General features: G+C 37.3%; 11 protein-coding genes and 1 non-coding gene across 12 annotated transcripts; 7 read left to right on the top strand and 5 right to left on the bottom strand.

The window, feature by feature from the left end:
• Positions 1-165: 165 nt before the first annotated feature.
• C5L36_0C01970 (uncharacterized protein) lies at positions 166-1,230 on the top strand (the record flags this gene model as incomplete). Its single annotated transcript, XM_029465869.1, has 1 exon — positions 166-1,230. One exon carries the CDS (start codon positions 166-168, stop codon positions 1,228-1,230), a length of 1,065 nt encoding a protein of 354 aa, XP_029321729.1.
• Positions 1,231-1,470: 240 nt separating this feature from the next.
• Positions 1,471-2,148, top strand: C5L36_0C01960 (uncharacterized protein; the record flags this gene model as incomplete). Its single annotated transcript, XM_029465868.1, has 1 exon — positions 1,471-2,148. The coding sequence occupies one exon, from the start codon at positions 1,471-1,473 to the stop codon at positions 2,146-2,148; it is 678 nt and encodes a 225-aa protein (XP_029321728.1).
• Positions 2,149-2,263: 115 nt separating this feature from the next.
• Positions 2,264-7,522, bottom strand: C5L36_0C01950 (uncharacterized protein; the record flags this gene model as incomplete). Its single annotated transcript, XM_029465867.1, has 1 exon — positions 2,264-7,522. The coding sequence occupies one exon, from the start codon at positions 7,520-7,522 to the stop codon at positions 2,264-2,266; it is 5,259 nt and encodes a 1,752-aa protein (XP_029321727.1).
• Positions 7,523-7,866: 344 nt separating this feature from the next.
• C5L36_0C01940 (uncharacterized protein) lies at positions 7,867-9,363 on the top strand (the record flags this gene model as incomplete). The annotated part of the gene is made up of 1 exon (XM_029465866.1): positions 7,867-9,363. One exon carries the CDS (start codon positions 7,867-7,869, stop codon positions 9,361-9,363), a length of 1,497 nt encoding a protein of 498 aa, XP_029321726.1.
• A 115-nt stretch (positions 9,364-9,478) lies between these two features.
• On the bottom strand, positions 9,479-10,882 carry C5L36_0C01930 (uncharacterized protein; the record flags this gene model as incomplete). The annotated part of the gene is made up of 1 exon (XM_029465865.1): positions 9,479-10,882. One exon carries the CDS (start codon positions 10,880-10,882, stop codon positions 9,479-9,481), a length of 1,404 nt encoding a protein of 467 aa, XP_029321725.1.
• A 769-nt stretch (positions 10,883-11,651) lies between these two features.
• On the bottom strand, positions 11,652-11,966 carry C5L36_0C01925 (uncharacterized protein; the record flags this gene model as incomplete). Its single annotated transcript, XM_029465864.1, has 1 exon — positions 11,652-11,966. One exon carries the CDS (start codon positions 11,964-11,966, stop codon positions 11,652-11,654), a length of 315 nt encoding a protein of 104 aa, XP_029321724.1.
• A 2,000-nt stretch (positions 11,967-13,966) lies between these two features.
• Positions 13,967-15,268, top strand: C5L36_0C01920 (uncharacterized protein; the record flags this gene model as incomplete). Its single annotated transcript, XM_029465863.1, has 1 exon — positions 13,967-15,268. The coding sequence occupies one exon, from the start codon at positions 13,967-13,969 to the stop codon at positions 15,266-15,268; it is 1,302 nt and encodes a 433-aa protein (XP_029321723.1).
• Positions 15,269-15,824: 556 nt separating this feature from the next.
• On the top strand, positions 15,825-17,075 carry C5L36_0C01910 (uncharacterized protein; the record flags this gene model as incomplete). Its single annotated transcript, XM_029465862.1, has 1 exon — positions 15,825-17,075. One exon carries the CDS (start codon positions 15,825-15,827, stop codon positions 17,073-17,075), a length of 1,251 nt encoding a protein of 416 aa, XP_029321722.1.
• A 991-nt stretch (positions 17,076-18,066) lies between these two features.
• Positions 18,067-18,140, top strand: C5L36_0Ctrna5V. Its single transcript has one exon. It is a non-coding gene; the product is annotated as a tRNA-Val (tRNA).
• A 505-nt stretch (positions 18,141-18,645) lies between these two features.
• Positions 18,646-20,076, top strand: C5L36_0C01900 (uncharacterized protein; the record flags this gene model as incomplete). The annotated part of the gene is made up of 1 exon (XM_029465861.1): positions 18,646-20,076. The coding sequence occupies one exon, from the start codon at positions 18,646-18,648 to the stop codon at positions 20,074-20,076; it is 1,431 nt and encodes a 476-aa protein (XP_029321721.1).
• A 149-nt stretch (positions 20,077-20,225) lies between these two features.
• On the bottom strand, positions 20,226-21,626 carry C5L36_0C01890 (uncharacterized protein; the record flags this gene model as incomplete). The annotated part of the gene is made up of 1 exon (XM_029465860.1): positions 20,226-21,626. One exon carries the CDS (start codon positions 21,624-21,626, stop codon positions 20,226-20,228), a length of 1,401 nt encoding a protein of 466 aa, XP_029321720.1.
• Positions 21,627-21,854: 228 nt separating this feature from the next.
• Positions 21,855-23,567, bottom strand: C5L36_0C01880 (uncharacterized protein; the record flags this gene model as incomplete). The annotated part of the gene is made up of 1 exon (XM_029465859.1): positions 21,855-23,567. One exon carries the CDS (start codon positions 23,565-23,567, stop codon positions 21,855-21,857), a length of 1,713 nt encoding a protein of 570 aa, XP_029321719.1.
• Positions 23,568-23,657: the final 90 nt, after the last annotated feature.

Genomic DNA, 23,657 nt, shown 5'->3' with positions numbered 1-23,657 from the left:
ATTATGTATTATGTGAATTACTGAAAAACCCAATATGTTGTACATCATCCCATGCTCAAAAGAAGTAGTGATAGTTGACGGCACTACAAGGGGGATCCACTCACCTTTTGCACTGCAAGGAGAAAGTCACCACTTCGCTGTAATCTTTTCCTCTTTGCTGTTTTCATGCATTGTGGAAAACTGAAAAGCTCAAAGCTTTTTCTCTTTTCAACTGTTGACTTTCACCATAACTTTCTCGTAACAAACAAGGGAAAGATGTTAACCAGTACAGCAAGGAATTCGGCTTATGTTAGTAGAAGTGTGCGTGCAAGGTACGGCCTTGCTGCTTTAAGACACTATGCTGAAATGGTCAACAAAACACCATCCCCTGAAGACCTTGCAAAGGAATCGCAATTACCAAAAATCGAGAACCCAGAGCTTCCAAATAGGGATATTAAGGCTAAGAACAAACTTGAGAAGCCAGCATACGAGAAGGAAGGATTTAAGGTCCCCCAGTGGAAAAAGGCATTTGGTGAAACATTTGTTTCACTCTTCCACATCGATATGGATAATGTTCGTGCCGGAACTATTGGAGGTTCCAAATATTACTACATGTGTAAAGATCAGGGATTGCAGTTTGCAGATGAGCCTTTGAGTGAGAGTGCCAAGTTCTGGTACGAAACGTTGGGATTACCAAGAACATTTGCAATGTGGTTTCAAATCACCAACTTGCATGTCTGGTTACTCTATGTACGGATGCGTGCCATGCCATTCAAAGTGGGAAAAAACTACCAACAGAAACTGGTTGATAAGCTGTTCAAAGATATCGAGTTACGTCTAAGTGAAGAAATGAACGTTTTGAGTGGTCAAATTAGAGACACTTATATGAAAGATTTCCACTCTCAGATGCTTGGTATGATTTTCTCCTTGGATGAAGCGCTAGCCCAAAAAAGTGATGACGTATTGGCAGCAGCTGTCTGGAGAAACATTTTTAATGGTGACAAGAACATCGATATTGTCAAATTGGAGGCTGTAGTAAGATACATTAGAATGCAACTTTATGTTCTTGATAATATATCTGACCGTGCATTTGGTTTTGGTGATTTTGAGTTTGTTGGACCTAATGAAACTGTCGATTTGTTAACACCGGAAGATAAAGAACAACTATATAAAATGACCAAAATGAAGTACGAGCCTGGAAACGGCAAAATTTTACCTTCTCAAAAATCGAAGTTATCTTTGGAAGAATAAACAACCCATTCTTTTCGAACATATTCCTTATTTTACATGTATATACAATGTTAACTTTATGTGTATAAAACTGTACTTTTTGAGCTATATACACTTGTACGCTTAAAAAAAAATTACCGAAAATCACGGTTCAACAAAGCTTCTAAAAATTTTGGATCTCACAATAAACTCAAAAAAAAAAATGAACCTCTTTCTATTGCCAAAATTTGCTTCAACAACAAGACCCTTCTGTCAATAGCGATGAGACTCACACAAACCATTTTAATTGAAGCAGACTCATTCATATCTCCCCTCAAGAAACGGACTCTTTCTCTACGAAACCTTGAATTGACGTCCTTGGATGCGATTGGTATTCTAGAATCATCGGATATCAACTCTGTTATTGATATTTCCCAAAATCACCTTTCTAATATTCCTGCTTTTCCACGCTTGCTTCGGTTGGATACACTAATCCTGAGCGGTAACCATATTCGAACAATTTCGGGTTTAACGACACTTGTAAATTTGGAGGTACTCTCAGTTACTTTCAATGAAATATTGTATCTATCAGATCTTGAAGAACTTACTGAAATTAAAAATCTACGTGCACTATATTTAACGGGCAATCCTGTTACCAAGAATAAGCATTACAGGAGCTGGTGTATTTGGAGGTTTCCTACATTACAAGTTCTGGACTTTGAAAGGGTGAAGGAAAGTGAAAGATCACATGCCAAAAGTACGTATGACGAAAATAGCGATTTGGTCAATTCCGTTCTTTCTGTTCGTTCACATGGTAAGGTGACGCCAAAACAAGAGAGTGCTGAAGTAGCAGGGTTAACAGAGGATGATCGTAAGAAACTTGAAAACGATTTGGAGGCTGCTGATTCGTTGGAAGAAATCCAAAGAATAGAGGAGATACTTCTTCGTGGGCATTTTTAGAATGGTATTTTTTGTAAATTATACATTATGTAACAGTAAATAGTCTTCTAGATATTTTGGATCAAGGATTTCTGAGTGTCAGGTAGTGTGTTTGTAGGGGTTTTCAAGCATACCGTTAACAACCATAGACGGAATAATCGAATTTCTTAGTATTGACATTACTCAAGTCGGGAACGCCTGATCTTGTTTCGTCAGAATCTGAAGAAAAATGACAGCTATGACAAACTATCGGAGTAGTATTGTTATGGTCAGAATTGGGATACCACGCTAAACTAGAGGTCCTTGAGCATCTGCTACATTGTTTAGACTCTGTATCAGTATTATCGGCAGTTGTCCTCTTTGCTAATTCGTCAAACGCAGCAGCCATATCATCAAAGGCGTGCCTACGTAACTTTCCATTACAAATAAAATCAACCTGTTTCCTTTCATCTGTGGCATACAACTCAATCAACGTTTTGAATTCGACAGATTCTTTAGCAATGTCCCTTCCAAGATCATTCAATGAGTACAGGGTTGGGAACTCTGATGACTCTGATAGTCTGATATGATCATCACAATAAAATGAAGGAACTAGCTTACCAATAATCTTTTTGTCTTTCAGCTCTATTATGTTACCACCATCAATATCAATGCATCTGGCTATCTTAAAGCCCAGTTTCCAGCCATAATCTAATGCACATGTGACATGTGTTTTCTTAGAACATACCTCGCATGTAGCAATTACACCTCCATTGCACATACAAACTTCACATGTCTGAAAGATATTTTGGACACCTGAAGCTGGTGTGCCATAAACTGGCTGTAGTGATTTTGATCCATACTTAATTTTGTCACTTAACAAAGAACAGGTCACATGACACCATCTGCCTTCAACAGTTCGTTTCAATGCATCGGGAATTGAGATTGGATCACCTTTTATTGCCTGATCCATATTTGATTCACGTGAATTACATAATAGGCATAGATACTGGGTTGATGCTAGTGGGTGTAAGTCATTAGAGCATGGATCACAATGCCAATTATATTCGCCGGCTTTCTTGGCAATATCGTCTGGTAAACTAATACCGTAACAAGTCGCATGAACATTTAAACCACAGTTAGAGCATATTAGCATTGTAGAAATATCAGCCATTTCTCTGCACACACAACACGGTCTCTTATCATAGTCAAAAAGTGGAATAAACTGTTTATTGGCCCTTCCTCGAGATTTCCTACTACTTTGATATGTCTTCCACATTGAGTGTAGTTCTCTACTCGAAGACCTCATTTGGTAAATAGGAGAAACGTAAGTTTCAGATGCCAACAAGGGATTGAAAATGTCAAATTTAGAAAGATACCTTTTAATCATATTTTTGCTTACTGTGTCTTTATTTTCAATAAACGGAAATACTAGTTTGGACACAAGTGAAGAGATTGCAGATATTGGCTCTTTCGTTTTGGCTGGAGAAATGCTGGTTTCATTACTTACTGATTTCACTGGTTTCATAGTGCGGCCATTACTGTCCACTTCCTTAATAACTAAAGGGTGGGGTGATCCCAAAGACACATTCTCATCTGTGGTACCATTAGAAGAGTTTGATTCTGGTGCTTCTTGGGCTTTCACTAATGTGTCTGGAGGCAACATTGGCTGGCTTTGAAAGCTCGCTCCATAATCTTCCACCTTAGGAGGCAATAGTGACACTTTTTGCTCTAAAGCTTTGGGTAGGTCCTCATTTTGAAACGAGAACTTTCCTTTAGGCGGTTCTATATTTTCAACTAATTGAATTGGTGGTGTTTCAAAAACACCGCTACCTGGTACAGCGGTCTTTGAGAGGTAAACTCTTCTGCGAACATATTTCTTACTGAGGTCTGTATCTTTAGTTGTTTTCTTGCTATTACTTGTAGTCTTTACTTCAACAGGTATATTTTCGTAGCTTCTAGGAACAAGTTCGTCTAACTCTTTTCTCAACGATTCAATTCTTTCCCTTAGTTTCATATCTAAAAATGCATTGAATAATCCACCGTTGTTGTTTTCCTCAAGTTGATTCTCTGCAACTTCCAACTCTTTCTTTAAATCTGAAATTTTTGGAAATAAATCCAATTCCTCGTAAACACGTTTAGCTTTCCTTTTGTCAGACAAGGATTCGTCGCCAGAATTGTAGACAAATTTTAACCCTTTCTCTTTTGGCTTTCTTCTTGTGTATTTCCTTTTTTTGATTTTGTCTACACCCTCTGATTTCACATCAACATTGGATAGATCATCATCCTCTGCTGCTCTTTTCTTTTTCCCAGTTAAGGAGCTAACCTTTGTGCTTTTTTCTTTCTTATTTTGATTCTTCGTGTCAGAATTTCGGTTAGTCATTTTGCTGGCTTTATTAGACATATTTTTAGACCTAACTTTTCTACCTTTTTTTGCAGACTCCGATCCCAAATAATTGTAATCAAGATCGGGATCTGTAGTTTTTAACTTTTTCAGTTTTTGAGTTATCTTGATAGGAGACATTTTGTAGTTTTCTCGGGCCTTCACAACAAGATTAGCCTCTTCTATCAATGCAGACTCAATCCTTTTTTTGTTGGCGTAACCACTCTTCTTTTCTTGGTTCTTGATCAACTCAATTGGATTCTCCCATTTTGCTGCGTACTTTCGCCACAGCTTGGCACATCTATAACAGAATGCTTCGCATAACTTATTTTGTTCGTCTAACACAGCACCAGGGGCCCTGAACCATTGTGAACTATGGTAAGCCTCACAAAACATACACTTCATTTTAACGTGTGTTTTGTTAATTTTGGAGTTCAAGTAGGTACCATCATCATCCGGATTCTCTAGATCAAAACCGGTTTTCTTTGTAGTTTTAAATCTATTTTTGGCTCTGCCTGGGTAGTTGTCCCAGATTTCATGGCCACTTTTGGTTTTTTTCCAAAGATAGTAGAATCTCACTACCATTGATGAAGGTTGTGTTTTAACATCCTTGAAAACAGGATAAAGTTCACTACCATGAATACGAACAGAATCCTCAAACCTCTTAATTTCTTCGTCACTGAATGTGGGTTCCTTGAGTGATTCTCGCGTTAACTTGGAAACATCTTCCATAGATTCCTCAGGCTTGTAGTCATGTCTCATCAAAATCAATAGAATCGCATCAATAAAATTTGGGGTTGTCGTACTTGTTAGCTTAAGTCTAGTAGCAACCCCCGCACAATCTTTGATATACTGTTCTACCATATCACCCATACCTTCATCGGGCATTACCCATAAAAGCTCACTAGTTTCATCACCTCCTCTTTCAATGTATCCCTTAGGTTTAGGCTGTAACCATCCCGGATAATCCTTTGGTTTTAAGTCTTTGTATTCTTCGGGGACGGGGTACTTTTTGTCCTCTAGTAGTGTGTCTTCCGGTAAAAGTGGTGTTGTCAACCTTTTACTCCGATTATAATACTTTTTGAGTCTTTTATTATTATGACCAACAGAACTGGTTTTACTATCATAATACTGAACTTTATGATCGTACCACTCAGTTACTGAAGTGCACTGATATTTTGAGCCCAACCTTGAAGCCGCACGTGCGTAAGGACGATCCTGTAAATCCAATGCGTCCTCGAATTTGGCGTGCACACCTAAGTATCGGTACGGCCACTCTTCAATTGCTCGTCGTTGCTCTAGAGACAAACCCTTATCAGCCTCTAAGAATTTTCTGGCCATTTGTTCATATCTCAAAGAACTTGAATCGATTTCTTGGCAATCAACTGGCTCTGCTTGTTTTATCTTCCCTTCTTTCTCTTCTTCCTTTCCTTCATGATTTGATGAAAATAAAGCACGCTCTTCGGCCTTTATGATCTGGGATGGCTGAGCACTTTCAAGCATTCTCCCTCTATTTTGAGCTAGCTTTTCCTCCAGCTTTCTATTGCATGCAGCACAATACCAGGCAAATCCTCTTTTTGGCTTTGTTAAGATTGGTGGATCTAAGCATAACAAATGATACGATTTTTGACAACTGGAGCACGATATAGAGTCTGAATTCGAACACCACTGTAAACATTTTTCACAATTTTTAGGCGAGCTCAACAAATCTTCTGCTTTACCCACCTCAACAAAGATATACTCAAATCTCTTATGTAACGCTTCGTAATAATTAGGCGGAAGGTGCAATAATTTGATGGTTGGAATCATATCATACATTTTTATCATATATCTATCATACAACTTGTCAAAGAAAAAGGAGTCCGGTTGTTGTCGATAGGCGTCTAAATCCTCAATAACATCTCTGTGCTTTACTGTAGCAAACCCTCTAAAGCTAGTTATCGGGCATTCATCCCTATGTAAGGAAGCGTAAACTAGTCTGGTGTCAGTCAAACGCCTGTTTAAATCTCTTGGGCGATAAAACCAACAAACACTAAAGGTATAATTACTTACATCTTTGATCTCCGTTGACTTATCCTTTTTATTGAATCCCAAAACCAGTGCAATGTAAAATGGTTCTGTTGGTGGTTCACATATCATGAAAATGCAATCCCCCTTTTTTATTGTTACACCACTCTTTGTCACTAATTTGGCTTCATGCTCATCTATTGTGGCACCTTTCAAATCAAGAATTTGGTTGAAACTGTTCTTTTTATCTATTGGAGGTTGGTAATTAATTGGAACAACCTCATCCACTGAATGGTATTCTGCAGAATTCGCAGCTGTTAGAATAGCTTTCTGTGAGGAAGCGCTAGGAGGAGGAGAAATAGAATCAGTTTGAGACTTTGGGCGGCGTCCACGTTTTGCTCCTGCGTATCCTGGTTGATGTGATTTCACCTTTGGGATATCATTTTCTGTTTTCTCCTTATAATTCACAGCTTTTGTAGTTCTCCTCTTGGGCCTTGTAAATGCGTCTGGTTCCAAATCTATTCCTGCCAAGGAGGCTATATCTGAATCTGGTAAATCCTCGGCTTCTTCCTCCTCGCCATGTTCATCGTTTCTCCTTTCTTTACCATGATCTCTTCCCTCCTCTAAATTTGTTCCTTCTCGGTTTTCATGGTGCTTGGTTTCCGGTATTTTTTCTTCTGCTTCTATTTTTATTTCACTAGTATATCCATTGTCACCAATAATATTGTCCTCACCGTTTAGAACTTCTGTCATTGTATCCAAAGAATCATTTATTGTTGGGTTTTTAAGAGCATCTCTACCTGGACATTCTCCAATTATTTCTCCTTGTTCTATGTCCGAATTATTAGGTAAGTTATCTATAAGATACATTTCTGACTGTATGTCACCATCATCAACGTCCATAGTTTTGGAATGTTCAGATTTATTAAATATCTGATCGTCCATCACTGTATCACTTTTTTTAGATGCTGCCAAAACCTGTTCTTGTGGGGAATTGGGCACGACCAAGTGATCTTGAGGCATCATTAAAGGTATACCCCTATAGTCTGATACGTGAATTAATGATAATAATTTTTAAAACGGAAAAAAATATGTATTAACGAGGAGAAAATTAAAGAAACAGCTGAGCTTTTGGTGGTTACCAAAGTGGGAAAATTGGTGGACCATACTCAAAAGGATTGAGCAAAAAAATGGAAAAATTCATCGAGCGGAAGACGAGTCCGGGTGCATGATTTTGCACCTGCGAGAAAAAAAGTGCACTCACTGTAGCTTCAACAATGAATGTAGTTCGTGTTTTATGGTTAAGATTTTGGTTGTTTTGACTTCAGTTAGGTACCCGGTTGAATTACTTGCATATACTTATAAACACTATGCCAGATAGGTCTGTTCCCGATATCCCTGGTACCAGGTGTCTTCCAGATGTGGAAGCATACCTCAAGCAACAAGTTGCAATGATTTTGCGTACTAGGCCTAATCACTTTCCTGGATCGCAACCTGTTTCCTTTGTAAGGGAGCACTTGACTAACAATTTACTAAATAAAGACTACTTGGTTTGTGAGAAAAGCGATGGTCTACGTTGTTTGCTATTTGTTCTTGTTAATCCTGAGACCAACGAGGAAGGTACATTCTTAATTAGTCGGGAGAATGAGTTCTATCATATACCAGACTTCCACTTTCCAAGATCAAAAAAAGATTTTCAATCGAGCCACAATGGTACAATTGTTGACGGGGAGCTAGTTTATTCAACTAACCCAATCACGAAGGTTAAGGAGATAAGATATCTGATATTTGATTGCTTATCTATGGATATGACGAGTGTGATGCATAAAAATCTCTGGAAAAGACTATATCATGCCCAGCATGAATTTCATGCACCGTATTTAGAGTTACGTCGGAAATTCCCCGATGCTTGTGCAAATTGGGTATTCAAATTGGACTTTAAAAATATGACACAACCATTTAAAATTCACAAGATTTTCAGTGAAATGAAAAATTTAACTTATGTGTCAGATGGATTGATCTTAACTTGCTGTGATACACCATATATTTCAGGAACAGATCCTACACTACTTAAATGGAAACCAGCAGAGGAAAATACAATTGATTTCAAAATAGGCTTAGAGTTCCCGACTTTTATTGATGAGGATTTACCGAAGCATGACCCGAATAGAGAATACACGAATTATGACGTGAAACCCAAATTTAAACTTTATGTTTGGAAAGGTGGTGATGATCCATTTAAAAATGAAACGGTTGAGGAAAATATCAAAAGAAATGGTGGTGAGTATAGAAACACCTTTTACAATTATGAAGCATGGAATGATTTAGAGGTCTCTGATGAACAGTGGGAAAGGATGAAGAACTCTGGCGAGTCATTCAATGGTCGAATTGGGGAATGTAGGCAAACAGCTAATGGTAAATGGGAGTTATTAAGATTCAGAGATGATAAATCCAATGGTAATCACATAAATGTCGTCTTGAAGATTCTCAAATCTATTGAAGACTCTGTCACAAAGGAAGAGATTGTAGAAATGGAACCTCAAATCAAGGCTAGATGGGAAGAGCGAGATGCAATGAAGAGAAAAGCACAGCAACAGCAACAACATTTTGTCCAAAAAGCAGGTCACAGTAACCAACCACACGCACAACCGCAACATCATCATCAGCAGCACCAACCACACAAGCAACAACCACCAGCTCACCTAGTACCCGAGAAGAGAAGGGCGGAAGAGGATCATCTGAATAACGCTCCATACAAGAAGGCTGATAGCAAGCCGGATGTGCAAAAAGATGTGAACACTCGAAGCAATGATGATAATGATGATGACGAAGATGAATTTTACCAATCTGATGGATTTGAGACTTGATCAAAGATAAAAGCACAAGTGTATATTACAGTAGATATATGTATGAAATCAATAGAAATTAAAATGCGAATTTAATTTATATATACATGATTTTTATAAAAAGTGGAGTTATACTCTAAACGTATTGTAAAATACAGGAATCCATAAGAAGCTTAGGATTACCGTTACCACTTAAGATGTATTTTTGGGCAGCTATTTTATCAAAAACTTCGTCCTCGCTCTTTGTGAGTAGTTGGTTTTCCAAGTCGTATTCGTTATGGATGAGGTTGAATTTGAACAGATGTTTGACAAGAGACTTACATTCTTCCAATGAGAATTCCGAGATTTCAAATTTGTTCAAACCATTATTTTGTAATAGTCTATTAGCCAACTGATAATCGAGATTTCTGAATTTTTCGTAGGCGTAATCTTCGATTAATTTATCACCTGTTATTATATCAAAAGTAACATTGTTATGCAACCTATGGTTACCGTGGGTGGCGACCATAACTGCACCGTTCTTGAATACCTTCTCACCGGATACAAACTTGAGTAAAGAGTCAGCAACGGTGAAATTCTGGAAATAGATTCTTCTGTTCTCGACATCTCTGTATTTAGTCATACCATGTTGGATAAAGGCAGAGAAGTTATCAATTGTCATATAGACAGGCAACTTTTCTTGCATAGAGAGCTCATCGAGAATGGTTGTAAATGCAAACGTGGTATTTGCCTCTGTTGCTGATGCTTTCAAGACGTAATTCACAAAGTCCAACAAAGTACCTTGGATTTTGTGGACCGAGGTTTTATAGGTGCTTGTGATTGGAGTGATTTCCTTAGATAGTGGGATCTGGGATAATGCGTATTCATTGAGATTTCTGAACTTCTTCAAAAACTCCTTTGTGTACATTGGCTGATCATATTTTTTGGTTTCTGGGTTGAGTTTGTAATCATTCGAACCGTCAACTAGAGATTCTGCGTTGGAAATTGGGAATAGAATCGAGTTATTTTCGAATTTCTTATTGCCCTTCTTGTTCTTAGAGAGTGCAAAGGATTGGAAATGAGCCAAGATTGTTGACTTACCAATACCAGAGGCCCCATTAACTATGTATCTATTAGACAAGGATGATTCATTTTTTGCAATGATTTCTAGCAATTTTGAGTCTTCTCTTGAACGAAACAGAGTGACAGGCTGAGAATATAGTTCATTGTATTGGTGTTGTTTGAAGGAACCAGCAATATGCAACTTAGCAATTGAGGTGCGTGGATATTGAACAATTGAGTTATGAATCAAATCTTTATTTTTCGGTTCAAAAGTCAAGAGTTGTTTGATCAAGAGCTTATCAAACTTTCCTGCTGCCTTTTTGTAGTTTTTCGACAAAAGTGAGTTTTGGAAAGACTTATCATTACCAGAACCTTTCTTATTCTTTGATTTATCATAAGAACTCTTCTTATTGAAAGATTTTCTAGTGACAGCAGCAGCTAAACTAGCAGACGTGGTTGTTAACCCACGTGTTTGGGAGAAAGACTTGAAGGCCAGCATTGTTGGAGATGGGTGTCAGGTGGTCAAAAGGTTCTTTAAAAGGAGCCAAGCTCTGGAACGGGTGATTTTTCCCTTACAAGGTACAATTGCATCCATAAAATAAATGTTGAGAAAATGGGAAAATTGGGAAAACGAGGTGAAATTTCATGAGAAACAAATACCGAACGAGGTATCGATGATATTTCTCACTCTCTACCCTCCAACACGACCTTGTTTTCGGTTGCTGACACGACACTTACAAATGGCAGATAGTCACGTGACTCCCGGCGATTTTTTTTTGTTTTTTTCCTTATTTTCTGGGTTTCCCTTTTCGTCAATTGGGCGTGTGTTCCGTTTTCCCCTTTTTACCCCAAGGGGGGGGGGTCTCAGAATCTGCAGCCGTTTCCCAAATGAGAGATTCTGCCCGTGTGAAAACGGGAGAGAGGCAGTAACGGAGACGGTGATGCCCGTTGTTGGGTTTATAGGGTGGTCATACGATAATGGGGGGGTCAAATTTGGCGAAAGAGAAGACCGCTGTTGTGGCGATGGCGATGGAGATGGAGATGGCGATGGAGATGGCGATGGTGGTAATAACGACTTGTAGTTATTGTAAGATAGTAATGAAGTTATTAATTGAAAGAGTATTATGAAGATGAGAAACTATGTTATAAAATTATATTAAAGTATTAGTAGGGAGAATAGATTTAAAAAAAAAAGAAAGCACATTCATTAAAAAAGGAAGTTAATATCACAAAACCCGGATTGTATCGGCAGTTTAGAAAATGATCATTTAGAAGAGCTTCTTGAAGAAGTTCTTAACCTTTGAGAATGGACCTGTTTTTTGAACCTTATCCGAGATGTCCTTGGTTTGGTTGACGACATCTCCAGCAACCTTTTGAACTTCAGCACCTGCCTCCTTGACTTCTTCTGCAACCTTGTTTACAGCAGACTTAATAGATGCAAGTTCATTTTTGTTTTCGGTGGATTGTTCAGCTTGGTTGACTTCTTGTTTAGCTTGATCAACCTTTTGTTCTGCTTGGTTGATGTCTTGCTTGACATCTTCGACCTTTTGTTGGACGTTTTGTTCGACTTGTTCAGTGGACATGATTTATATGGAGATTTGAGTGTATTAAGAGATAAGAATACAAAAGTGCAAAACACAAGAAGGGACTAAAGGAATAAAGGAGAGTAAGGGAGAATAAAGAAAAGATGAAAAGATGAACACCAACTACAGACGTTGCAGACCAAAAAATAGCAACTGGGAAAGAGCAGGCTATTTAAACTTCAACTTACATTGACTTCCATTGCAAGGTCTAGCAATGAACTGAGATTCAGGGCTTCCGGAATACAGTGTAAATAACCATTTTGAAAAAAAAAAAAAAAAAAAATGAATGAGCAGATTGATGGAAGCTTTGTGCGCTTCCAAAAGAGGAAAGTGGCTGCTGGGGGGGATAAAAATAAAAATAAAAATAAAAATACAGGCACAAATACAAATACAAATAAAAACAAAAACACAGACAAGGTCAAACTCAAACTGAAAGCTTAATTTTCTTAATTTAATTTTAATTTTAATGTTAATTTTAATGTTAATTCTAATGTTAATTTTAATGTTAATTTTAATGTTAAATTGTAGGTGAAGGTAAAATATGTAAATTTACAAATAGGCAAAACAAAGTACATAAACACACACAGTTTGTACTTGTGGTTGTAATGGACATTGAGCTACAAAGAGTTTCTACGTGGCTGCAGCAGGTCTCGACCGCATTCCAACACGGTTTCCCTCTAATGGCTGGTGTGTAGAACAAACGGCGGATATCAATGGTGAAAAAGAGGTCCCCTCCTCTCCCTCTCCTCTCTCTCTCTCTCTCTCTCTCTCTATCTATCTATCTATCTATCTATCTTCATTCTACGTTGCTAAAAAAAGAAAAGACCCACACCCGATATGGTTGGAATGTAGGCTTTGAAGAGGTGTCTCCCTGGATGACTCCCACAAACACGCAGATAAACACTTTTTGTCTCTCTTTGTATGAGAGAGTGTGACAGTAGAAACGGCGACAATGTTTGTTTTCTATTACAGAGGGGAAAAGCCGCGACTACAAGACAATGTATGGCGCTATGTATGCATGGATCGGCTACATATTTGTAATGGATGGAAACCCCCTAGACAGCAGACAAAATTGAATTACTTGAGGCTTTACAGTCAATGAAGAGAAGGAGGGCGCTGACATGTGTTATGATGGAGTGTCAAATGAAATCTTTCTCAAATAATGTAGTTTATTCTACTGTACATCACTTCACCCCCACTTTGCAGAAACAGTTAACTAGGCAATGTCCAACTAATAAGTTTATGAATTCAAGGACACCACCAAAGAGTTGAAGGCAATTAGAAGAGGGAGGAATAGAAAACCCTCTAGGCAGCAAAGAACAAATTCGTTTCCTTTTCTTCTGCCGTATGAGGAAAGTGTGTGCGGCTTGAATTGTATAAAAATAAAAAAATAAAAAAAATTTTTTTTATTTTTTTTTTTTTTATTTTTTTTATTTTTTTATTTTTTATTTTTTATTTTTTTTTTTTTTTTTTATTTTTTTTTTGTTATTTTTTTTTATTTTTTATTTTTTATTTTTTTATAATTCCTTTAAATTTTTCTCGCGAAAGAAAAAAAAATCAAAAAAAAAATCTCTTCTTTTTCTTTCTTTTTCCGCTCGATACCAAAGAAAAGTGAGCAAACACTTGTATCGCAAAAAAATCAACTTTTCTTTATTGTGGAAAAGCCCTTTTCAGCTTTTGTTCCCCTTTATGCTACTATTCTGAGATCTTCATCTGTTTCTGTTTAACTTAAACTTGTTCCCTCAAACACACTCACAGTTGTTTGTTCCAAATAGCCAACACTAGTGGTATTTACATATCGTATAGAGGATCCGAAACAAAGAAGTATCCCCCATTCCATTTTCTCGGTCTTTGTTTCACCCCCCTTTCCCGCCCCGCATCTCATTTCTTTAGTTACAACGTGTCCCCTTTGCCAGCCAGCTCAGGAAGAAGAAGAGGAAAAGAGTGAAAACAAGTAGTTTAGAAAAATAATAAAACACTTGAAGAAAAAAAGAATTATAATGGATCCTAATCAAGTCAATGTCGATTTAAGAGTCGGAAGAAAGTATCGTTTGAGTAAGAAAATCGGCTCCGGTTCATTTGGTGATATCTATCTTGGCACAAACATCATCTCTGGTGAGGAAGTTGCAATCAAGTTGGAAAGCATCAGGGCAAAACATCCACAACTAGAATATGAAGCTAAGGTCTATAAAGCCTTATGTGGAGGAGTTGGTATTCCCTTTATTAGATGGTATGGAACAGAATGCGACTTCAATGCCATGGTTATTGATTTATTGGGCCCTTCGTTGGAAGACTTGTTTGGATATTGTAACAGAAAGTTCTCCTTAAAGACAGTGCTCCTATTGGCAGACCAACTGATTTGTCGTATTGAATTTATTCATGCAAGAAGTTTTATTCATAGAGATATCAAACCTGATAATTTCCTTATGGGTGCAGGTAAAAAGGGTTCACAAGTCAATGTTATTGATTTTGGATTGGCGAAAAAATTTAGAGATCCAAGAACTCATTTACATATCCCCTATAGAGAAAATAAAAATTTGACTGGTACTGCTAGATATGCTTCTATTAATACTCATATGGGTATTGAACAATCTAGAAGAGATGATTTAGAGAGTTTAGGTTATGTCTTAATTTATTTCTGTAAAGGTCAATTGCCTTGGCAAGGTCTAAAAGCTGCAACTAAAAGACAAAAATATGATCGTATTTTGGAGAAAAAACTGGCAATTCCAACAGAAGTATTAGCTAAAGGCCTACCAATCGAATTCACACATTATTTGAATTATGTTAGATCTCTAAGATTTGATGATAAGCCTGATTACATTTATTTGAGAAGGATGTTTAGAGATTTGTTTTTAAGAGAAAAGTTTGTTTACGATTATATCTTTGACTGGACTATTTATAAGTTCACTGTTCAAAATCAACAACAACAGCAGCAGCAACAACAGCAACAACAACAGAAGGCTATCGAAGAAAAAAACGAAAATCAACAACAAACTCAACAAATCGGTCAACCAATTGGCCAAGCACAACAATACCAATCGACCCCTCATGACCAACAAATCAAACCACTATTACAACAACAGCAGAACCAAGCTGTTCATGTCCCTGATATCGAGGCAAATAATCAATTGAAACAAACCTATAGAATCCAACAGTCTCAACAACAAGGTGCGAACAAGAGTCCATATAATCAAGGCCAGCAAAGTTCGCAGGCTCAACATGGACAATCACCAAGTATCTTGAAGAATAACGTTCAAAACTCCCAAGTTAACGTCAATAACAATAATCCGGCTTGGCTGTAATTCCAACCCCTGTTGTGGAAAATTGGTTGTTTGACCATTGTTGAATGTATCAAAGAAGTGAATTAATTTATCTTTGAATAGTTTCACATTTCAAGCCCCCCAGAAATAGCCTAACCACACAACCTAAACAAAGAACTTTGATGTCAGACCACTTATCGGTATTGACATTTGGCTGTAAGACACTAGTTCTTTCTTGCTATTTCCCTTATAATCTAGCTATTTCTTTATTTTTTGTCTTGTACTTTCCCATGATTATGGAATTACAGGAAGCTGTAGTAAATTTTCCTCTTTCGTTTGCAACGTGATAGATATGACTAGTAGTCACTATTTTTTAGCGATAGAATCTATATATGTTTGTGTAAAGTATGTAATTACAATCCAAGGCATTTATGACAAATGTTTTCCTCTACGATACAGTTCGAAAATACCGGATTTTCCTCGGAATTACATTTTTACTTTCCCTGATTTATCGATATATAAATTGAGCCTAACGTTTCTTAGTCATTACAATAAATCCGAGCTTAACGCAGCTTAACATTCCTATACCGAACAGACTATGAAAGATATATACTTTGGGTGCAGCAAGCAGATCAGCAGGCTCGGTTACTTACGTAGAAATGTCGAACATATGAGGAAGCTCCAACAAACCCTTCCACAATCGAAGTTGATTGTCTTCAACAATAGGGACAACCAAAGCAAGAGACGGGAGGTTTTGATCAACTCCATTGCTAACCAAAAAAAACTTTCATATTTAGATGTGCATTCCCATGAAATCTTCCAAGATATATTGCACAAATGGCTACAATTCAACATTGATATCGAAAGCCATGTCGTCGAGAAAACCGTTATTCCGTGGTCCCAAATAGACGAAGAATTGAAAGCAGTTTCTATATTTTGGCTAGGCCAGGATGACTCTGGCATAACAACATCGGAAAATGTTGGAACTTCTGTTTTCTCCATTGATATATCCAATTCTGATTTGTTATATAATTACATAACTGAACATGTCAAAACAGCAGGACATTCATTCACAAATGGCATGCCTTCGGTTTTACAGCTGTCCAATGAAGATGCAAGTGCATACTCTTATTCGAAGATGTTTATTGACTTTATTTCAAAAAACAGGTACTGTCCTGCATGTGGTGGGCATATAGTAGCTGTCAACTTAGGCTCAAGATTATATTGCTTGAACGATTCGCCATGGGACGATCCAGCTAGATGTGAAGCCAACCTAACTTCCAATAATTTACAATTTCCACGTACTGATTTGGTGGTTATTATTGCATTGTATGATTCGTCTGGCAGAATATTATTAGGAAACAACAAAAGACATCCTGGTAAAATTGTAGAAAAAAATGACGAAACATCAGGTAAGTTGGTAAAATGGACAAGCAAGATGTACTCTTGCTTTGCTGGGTTTATGGAACCTGGTGAAACTATCGAGCAGGCATGCGTGAGAGAGGTCTATGAAGAGACCGGTTTGGAACTCCAGCCTCAAGATGTCAAAATAATCGAAAGTCAACCATGGCCATTCCCTGCTAATATAATGATTGGCTGTATGGCTATCTTACGTGAAGAGCAAACAGATGATAGGAAAATCAATGTGCATTTGGATGATGAATTGGAACACGTTTCTTGGTTTGATTCTGAAAATGTCTCTAAAGTTATCAAGGGCGCCGATATTGGGATTTTATCCAAATCCGATACAGAGGTGGAAGAGTGGTTTTTACCATCTCCTGAAAGTGTGGCTGGAAGACTAATTGGACGTGCAGTGGATGCATGTTCCGATCTCAGGGGAAAGTTTTAAGCATCGTTGTTTCTGAGCTACTGGACTAAGTAGAAGGCCTTTTATTCATTTAAGTTCTTGACTCTATTAAATAAACTAAACCTTCCATATTACTGTCTTACTTCTGTAGATTAGATAGATCGACTGATACATTATTATTGTTATACCTATTAAATGGCTTCGAAAACTGTTGTATGGAAGCTGATTTCCAATATTCTGCGGTTGTCAAACAAAACCTACAGTGACTTTGTTGAGCGAACATACACGCCTTTTCATTCTTTGCTTTTGAGATTGTAGTTCCCTCAATACATTCATGTCACTGACTTCCGATATATGTAGAAACTTCAATCTACTCATAATTATATTAGCATAATAAGAATTCCTTTTCTCTCCAATTACAAATATTAATCAAACGAAGAACAAGAAAGTTTAGAATTAAAAAGGTTGAAGGAAACAGGTCCATCTGGTTAGATATTTGAGTAAATACCTTGAACATTTTTTAATTACGGCACTTCTGTGAACCTTTGGGCTGAAATTTCTTCCCATTACTTCTGTTTTCTGAATTTCTATTTATTCTAAAAGCCGTAAGAGAATTTCTAGCAAATCTAATCACAACGCCAATCAGCTGTAATCATAAGTCTGCATAACAAACAATATACTTTGAATCGAATAATATCACATGGACGACTTGGGGGAACAAGCTACTCTCGGGTTATTTTCTTAGTTCGATAATTTTGAGAATCTACAAAAGAAAAGTACAACTCTTATTTTATGTTGAACGCTGGAAACAATAATAATATTACTTTAACAGCAACACATAGTTAAAGCTTACTAATAGTAACTAAAACTATAGTCCCACATGAAAGAGTTTATACTTAATTAAATCAATTCTTCAAAATCATTTTGTTCAATATAAATTAGTCTTTACGAGTAAAACTTCAAAATGTTCACTATGATTTTTGTGACATTTATTATAAAGCTATATATAACCAGAATTTTACAATGGAAAAAAGGTCGGATGGTCTAGTTGGTTATGGCATATGCTTAACACGCATAACGTCCCCAGTTCGATCCTGGGTTCGATCATTTTGATTTATTTTTTGTGAACTTTAGGGGAAATTTGCTCTAAAAAGCTGAGGAAGCAAAAAATATCCATGTTTCCTTAAAAAGCAAAAAGTAAACAGACGCGGTAATTGATGGCTTAATAAAACCGGCTGTATTAGCAAAGTTCAAAATTTTTGAAGGTGCTATTGTTCCCTTGCCTAAACAAAAATCAGGTTTTATTTTTTAGCGTCCATGATCTGCAGATGTATGTGTTGAACCTACCGCTGTTGCCGAGACAATCATTATCCTAGCCTTCTCAAGAATTTCTTCTGTCTTTGGTGTTTACAGTACTGTTATCGAAACTACCTTCATTTTATGGGCATTGGAGAAGAACAAGTTCATTAGTTATTAGTAGAGTGTTTCACTGTCAGGTATACCCATCATTGCAGTTAGTTTTGCAATTTCACCCACTACATTTTAATACCCATTCTTGAATTTTGCTTTAGTGTATTATCTCAAAGGAAACAATAATTTTCATATAGATAGAATGATAATATTTATATTTCTGGCATTAATCACTATTGTACATGCCTTTAACGAAGTACATCCAACCTTCATTGACAATGGTAGCTCTTACTTTGTTTCTATGGTTGAAGAGATTCCTAAACAATTCCAGGCAATGAAAAAACAACAAACCATTGGTCTTTTACCTAATACAACCATATCCGAATCTCCATCTTCAACAGCTAGCATCCAAACGGAAACAATGACCGCAGGCATGACATACTTAAACCCTACAAGCAAAGATGAAGCATTTTCAGTGAACATAACCATCAATGCCAAAGATTATCCCGTTTTACTTGATACGGGATCTCCTTACCTGTGGCTGTACGCGTCTAATTGTACCGACAACTCATGTTTAGGCAAGGATAATTTTGATTCCAGCAAAGCCCATGAGCTAAATGGGACATTTGCTTTGAGTTATGATTCAGGTATTGCTTCAGGCCACATTTATGAAGATTCAATCATTATTGGTGGGTTTGAAACACATGACTATAAGTTTGGAGTTGCTGATCATGTTCCTGATTTATTTGAGCCTTATCAATTTAGCGGTGTATTAGGATTACCAGCTGATAACTCATCGTCAACAGGTTTGGTCAATGCTATTTCCTTCCTATTTGAGAATGGTGATATTAGGCAGTCTAAGTTTACTATTTGTATTGGTGAATACGAGAGTGAGAGAGACAATTCAGGACTTTTGTTTTTTGGCGAAACAAAGGAGCAGTTGCATGAAGGTGAAATTTATACATCTCCATTGATAGAAGAAGCTGTTAGTCATTGGGAATTCAAAATTGATAGTGTCTATGTTAATGATTATCAAATCACTTTTGACTCTCTGAAAATTGATCAGGAAAATTCAACTACTTCAAGAATTGGATTACTGGATAGTGGTACTACTTCCTTGATCCTGTCCACCAGCGATGCAACTAAAATTCACTCATTTTTCGAAGATTCAATCACAGATGGCCAAAATTTTGCTATTTATTGTAATAGCACGTTAGAATTTGAGATTGAAATTTCTGGTAAAAACTGGACTCTTACTCCTGATATGTATATCAGTAGTGCATACCCAAGTAATGGAGATTTGAGCGGTTATTGTGTTTCAAGTATTCAAGGTATAGACTTTACTGAAGACGGAGCATGGATTCTCGGTATTTTGTTTATGAAAGACAAATATGTTGAGTTTGACTATGAAAACCAATGGATTGGATTAGCAGAGAGAAATAACAACTTGAAGTTTGTGGAAGCGCCAAAATCCACAGCTCCAGTTCCAACAGCCTCTACGACTATTACCACGTCATCATCAATTGCAGCTACTGCTATAAGTGCGATATCTTCTGTTAAAAATGATGCATACTCACAGAAATCACAAAGACAATGGATTTTTCCATTTATCCTCTCGTTGCTGGCTTATTAATTGATTTTTATTCTTCTATACCCAAATATTTTGCAAGTTTCCAATGAAAGACATTGTAATACTAATTAATTATTTATAAAGAAACAGTTAACTAACCTTTATGTATAATACAAGGCTCGAAATTATAGTTATATATACATAGTCAAAGTTTAGTGTTTTTTTCCAAAACGTCTTTTTCTCCTCTCTAGCTTAGAGATTTCAATCAAATCATCTTCACTTGGTTCGTAGATATGCCAGATAGTGTAATGTGGCAAACCCGCAATCTTCATACCCATCTTTCTCGTCATCTTACCAAATGCCTCCGTTTCTGCATGGTTCAAAAAGGTAAACGCGGGGAAATTGGCTCCATGTCTGAATGTACTAGCTTTTGCCAAAATTGAAACACCACCGACACCGTCAAGCTCAACAACTTCATTAGGATCACCATTTTTATCTCTGATATAGGCCAAGTGAGCTCTCCATGTAGCATATTCCTCATACCCTTCCACAATAACATCATCCTCATCTAATGTTTTAGCCAACTTGAGAGCTTCATTAGATTCTATCCATGAATTTAAGTCATATGGTTGCTCCCCACCGAGATAAACAGGCAATGGTCTCCACACGTTTGGAATTATCACATCATATTCCGAGCCAAAGTTCATCATGGTTTCTAAAATGTCAGCTGGAGATAGTTCAATATCAACATCTCTCCAGTACACCCATGAATGGTAGGGCTTGATTGCTGTAGATAAAAGCCAATTTCTAGCTCTACCCATTAGCTTACGCCTGATACCCTGAATCTTAACATCATGCCTGTCGCTGAAACCCTGTCCAATAACTTGACCAAAATCTTTTTGGTATATCTGAATGCTTCTAAATGGTTTTTCGTATTCAGAGTGGAATGGTGGAGCGTAGGACTTTTTGACATTTTCGATGTAACCTTCCGGCATATACTTGAGATATAGATCACTTGAGCCAAAGACACCTTTACCTTTAATTTCTCTTTCACGATCTTCTAAAATAGGAACAAGTTTACCCTCCTGCATAGCACTTGTATATTCGTATAATTTCTCGAGTGTTTTATCACTTTTAGAACAATCACTAACCAAAAATGCAATGTCAATCAAACTGTGATCATAAGTTATATTCATCATATTACGGAACATTAAAGGCAAAACTTTCTCAGCATTCCTTAGTGGTACAAGCAAAAGAACAATCTCCTCATTAGACTTACCCTCTGGAGTTCCTTGGTATTGCATCAAGTCGTAAAACTCGACATTTTCGGCTAGATTCATCTGATCAGGTGGTGTAACCATTGCTTCAGCTGGATTAACCTCCGTGTCCGCAACGTGACTTTCCGCATTAAAAGATGCATCTAGATTTCTCTGCGTTTCATTTGGAGATGGTCCGTGGACGAAAAGCTTATAAAAGAGACCAATGGTGAAAATAACACCTAGGAGAACCTTGTAGATATCAGTTGATTTCTTTTTTGATTTAGGGGTAAATTTATCGTCGGAGATGCTTAACGGTAGGTTCGTCTTGTTATTACCCCAATGATTTCGCATCATACTACTGAGATTTCACGGAACTATTAAGAAGATGGTATATTCAGAAGTCGGAGGTGGCAGTCCAATCTTATAAAAAGAACCTCATGTAAATAATCTAACGATCAAAACATGCAGAGGAAGCAATCGAGGAAAAAAAAAAAAAAAACAGGGTAGTACTATCGACGCGTTGCTTCTCGATATCATTTTGGTAGACCAAGTGCTTCGATTGAGGAACATCTAATCCTGAGACTACACTCTCTTTTCTGTGAGTCCTTCAACAGTGAACCACGTTTTGCGCAGGGTGATCCATACATCTTCAGCGAGGGACTCTGCACGGTTCTCATTTTCTGCTTTGGCTTCTATGTAAACTTTTAGTTTAGGTTCTGTTCCTGAACCACGGACCGTGAATCTAATAAACTCATCTTTGTTTGGCGTTAGCAATTTGCACGTAATCATATGAGATGACGGATCAACGTGCAATGTGGGAAGATGGTCTACTGTATCTGAGTCATAACCCATAGTCAAGTCTCTCCAAGAATTAACTCGGTAGTTTCCAATGTGTGAAGGATAAGGTTTGGTGGATCTGATACAGTTGAATATCTCGTCTTGTACTGCCGGTGTAGTTATATAATATCCATTACACTGTTTGAAATAGCCATATTTGGAGTACAACTGCTCTAATCTTTCACCGAGTTTAATACCTTCCTTTAATAGTTTATTGTATAATTGTAAGAACACAACAAGGGCCGAAATACCATCCTTATCATGAACCACTGGGAACATAAACCCTATAGCCTCTTCAAACGCAAATGGTACGTTGTAACCTTTTTTTTCCAACTCTATCGCCTTATTTCCAATCCACTTGAAACCAGTCAAGGTATCCACAAAACCAAAACCTAACTTATCTGCCATTGACCCAAGCATTTGAGAAGAAACTGTGGAATTTATCATATACATTTTATCCAAATTTGTTTGCTTTTGGACAACATAATCTGCAAAGAGTAATCCAATTTCATTTCCAGAGAGTTGTCTCCACCCATTGGGTGTTCTATAGGCAACACTGAATCGATCTGCATCCGGGTCATTTGCTAAAACAAGATCTACATTGTTTGCATTTGCAGTACACAAGGCTAAATTCAAGGCATCTTTTTCTTCAGGATTTGGGAAAGCGACAGTAGGGAAGTCAGGGTCAGGGGAACATTGTTTTTTCACTGGAATGAGATTTCCATCATCAGTGAATAATTCCGTAATAGCTTTGACAAACTCAAACCCAACTCCGTGCATTGCTGTGTAAACATATTTGAAATCACCCAACTTCTGTGGTTGTAAAATATCAAGAACTCGTTTACTGTATCCATATACAACCTCGTCATGACAGAAAATAACATTTTTGTTGCTGTATATCTTGTTGACATCCCAATCAATTTGCGGATCTAGATTTTCCATGATAGACAACTGGATGTCTGAATCTAGTGGAGGAATGATTTGGCACCCATTTTTCCAATAAACTTTGTATCCATTATCGTCTTTTGGGTTATGTGATGCAGTGACCATGATTCCCACACTTGCCTTGTACCGATCAACAGAATACGGTACCATTGGTGTTGCACACTGGCCTACAAAGTAGACCTCAAACCCATATGAGCCAAAAACTAGGGCTGTTAATTGTGCAAATCTCTTTGAATTATGTCTGTGGTCATGACCTACAACAGCAGAACCAGATTTGATGTATGCAGCTAGACCTTGTGAAGCTTGCACAACAGTGACATCATTCATTCTGGCAAATCCCGCCTCCATTCGAGCTCGCAACCCTGCAGTTCCAAATTGGATACGTGATTCAAGTAGTTCCTTTAGTTTGCTGGTGTTTTTGTTTGCCATAAATGTTTCGATTTCTCGGCGTGTCGTCTCATTGTGGTCTATAGAAAGCCACTGCTCCACTAGTTTCTGTAACTGTCCATCCATGGTTTCCAGCGAGTAATAACGGCCGTCAAAATACGGATTATTGATGGTATAGAAATTAAGAATGAGTTCAGCCTTTCGCAAATTGGATGA

Source organism: Pichia kudriavzevii, chromosome 3 (assembly GCF_003054445.1).
Source record: "Pichia kudriavzevii chromosome 3, complete sequence".
Lineage (NCBI taxonomy): Eukaryota > Fungi > Ascomycota > Pichiomycetes > Pichiales > Pichiaceae > Pichia > Pichia kudriavzevii.
Note: the sequence above shows the minus strand (reverse complement) of the source record. Positions and strands in the feature narration are given on the sequence as shown.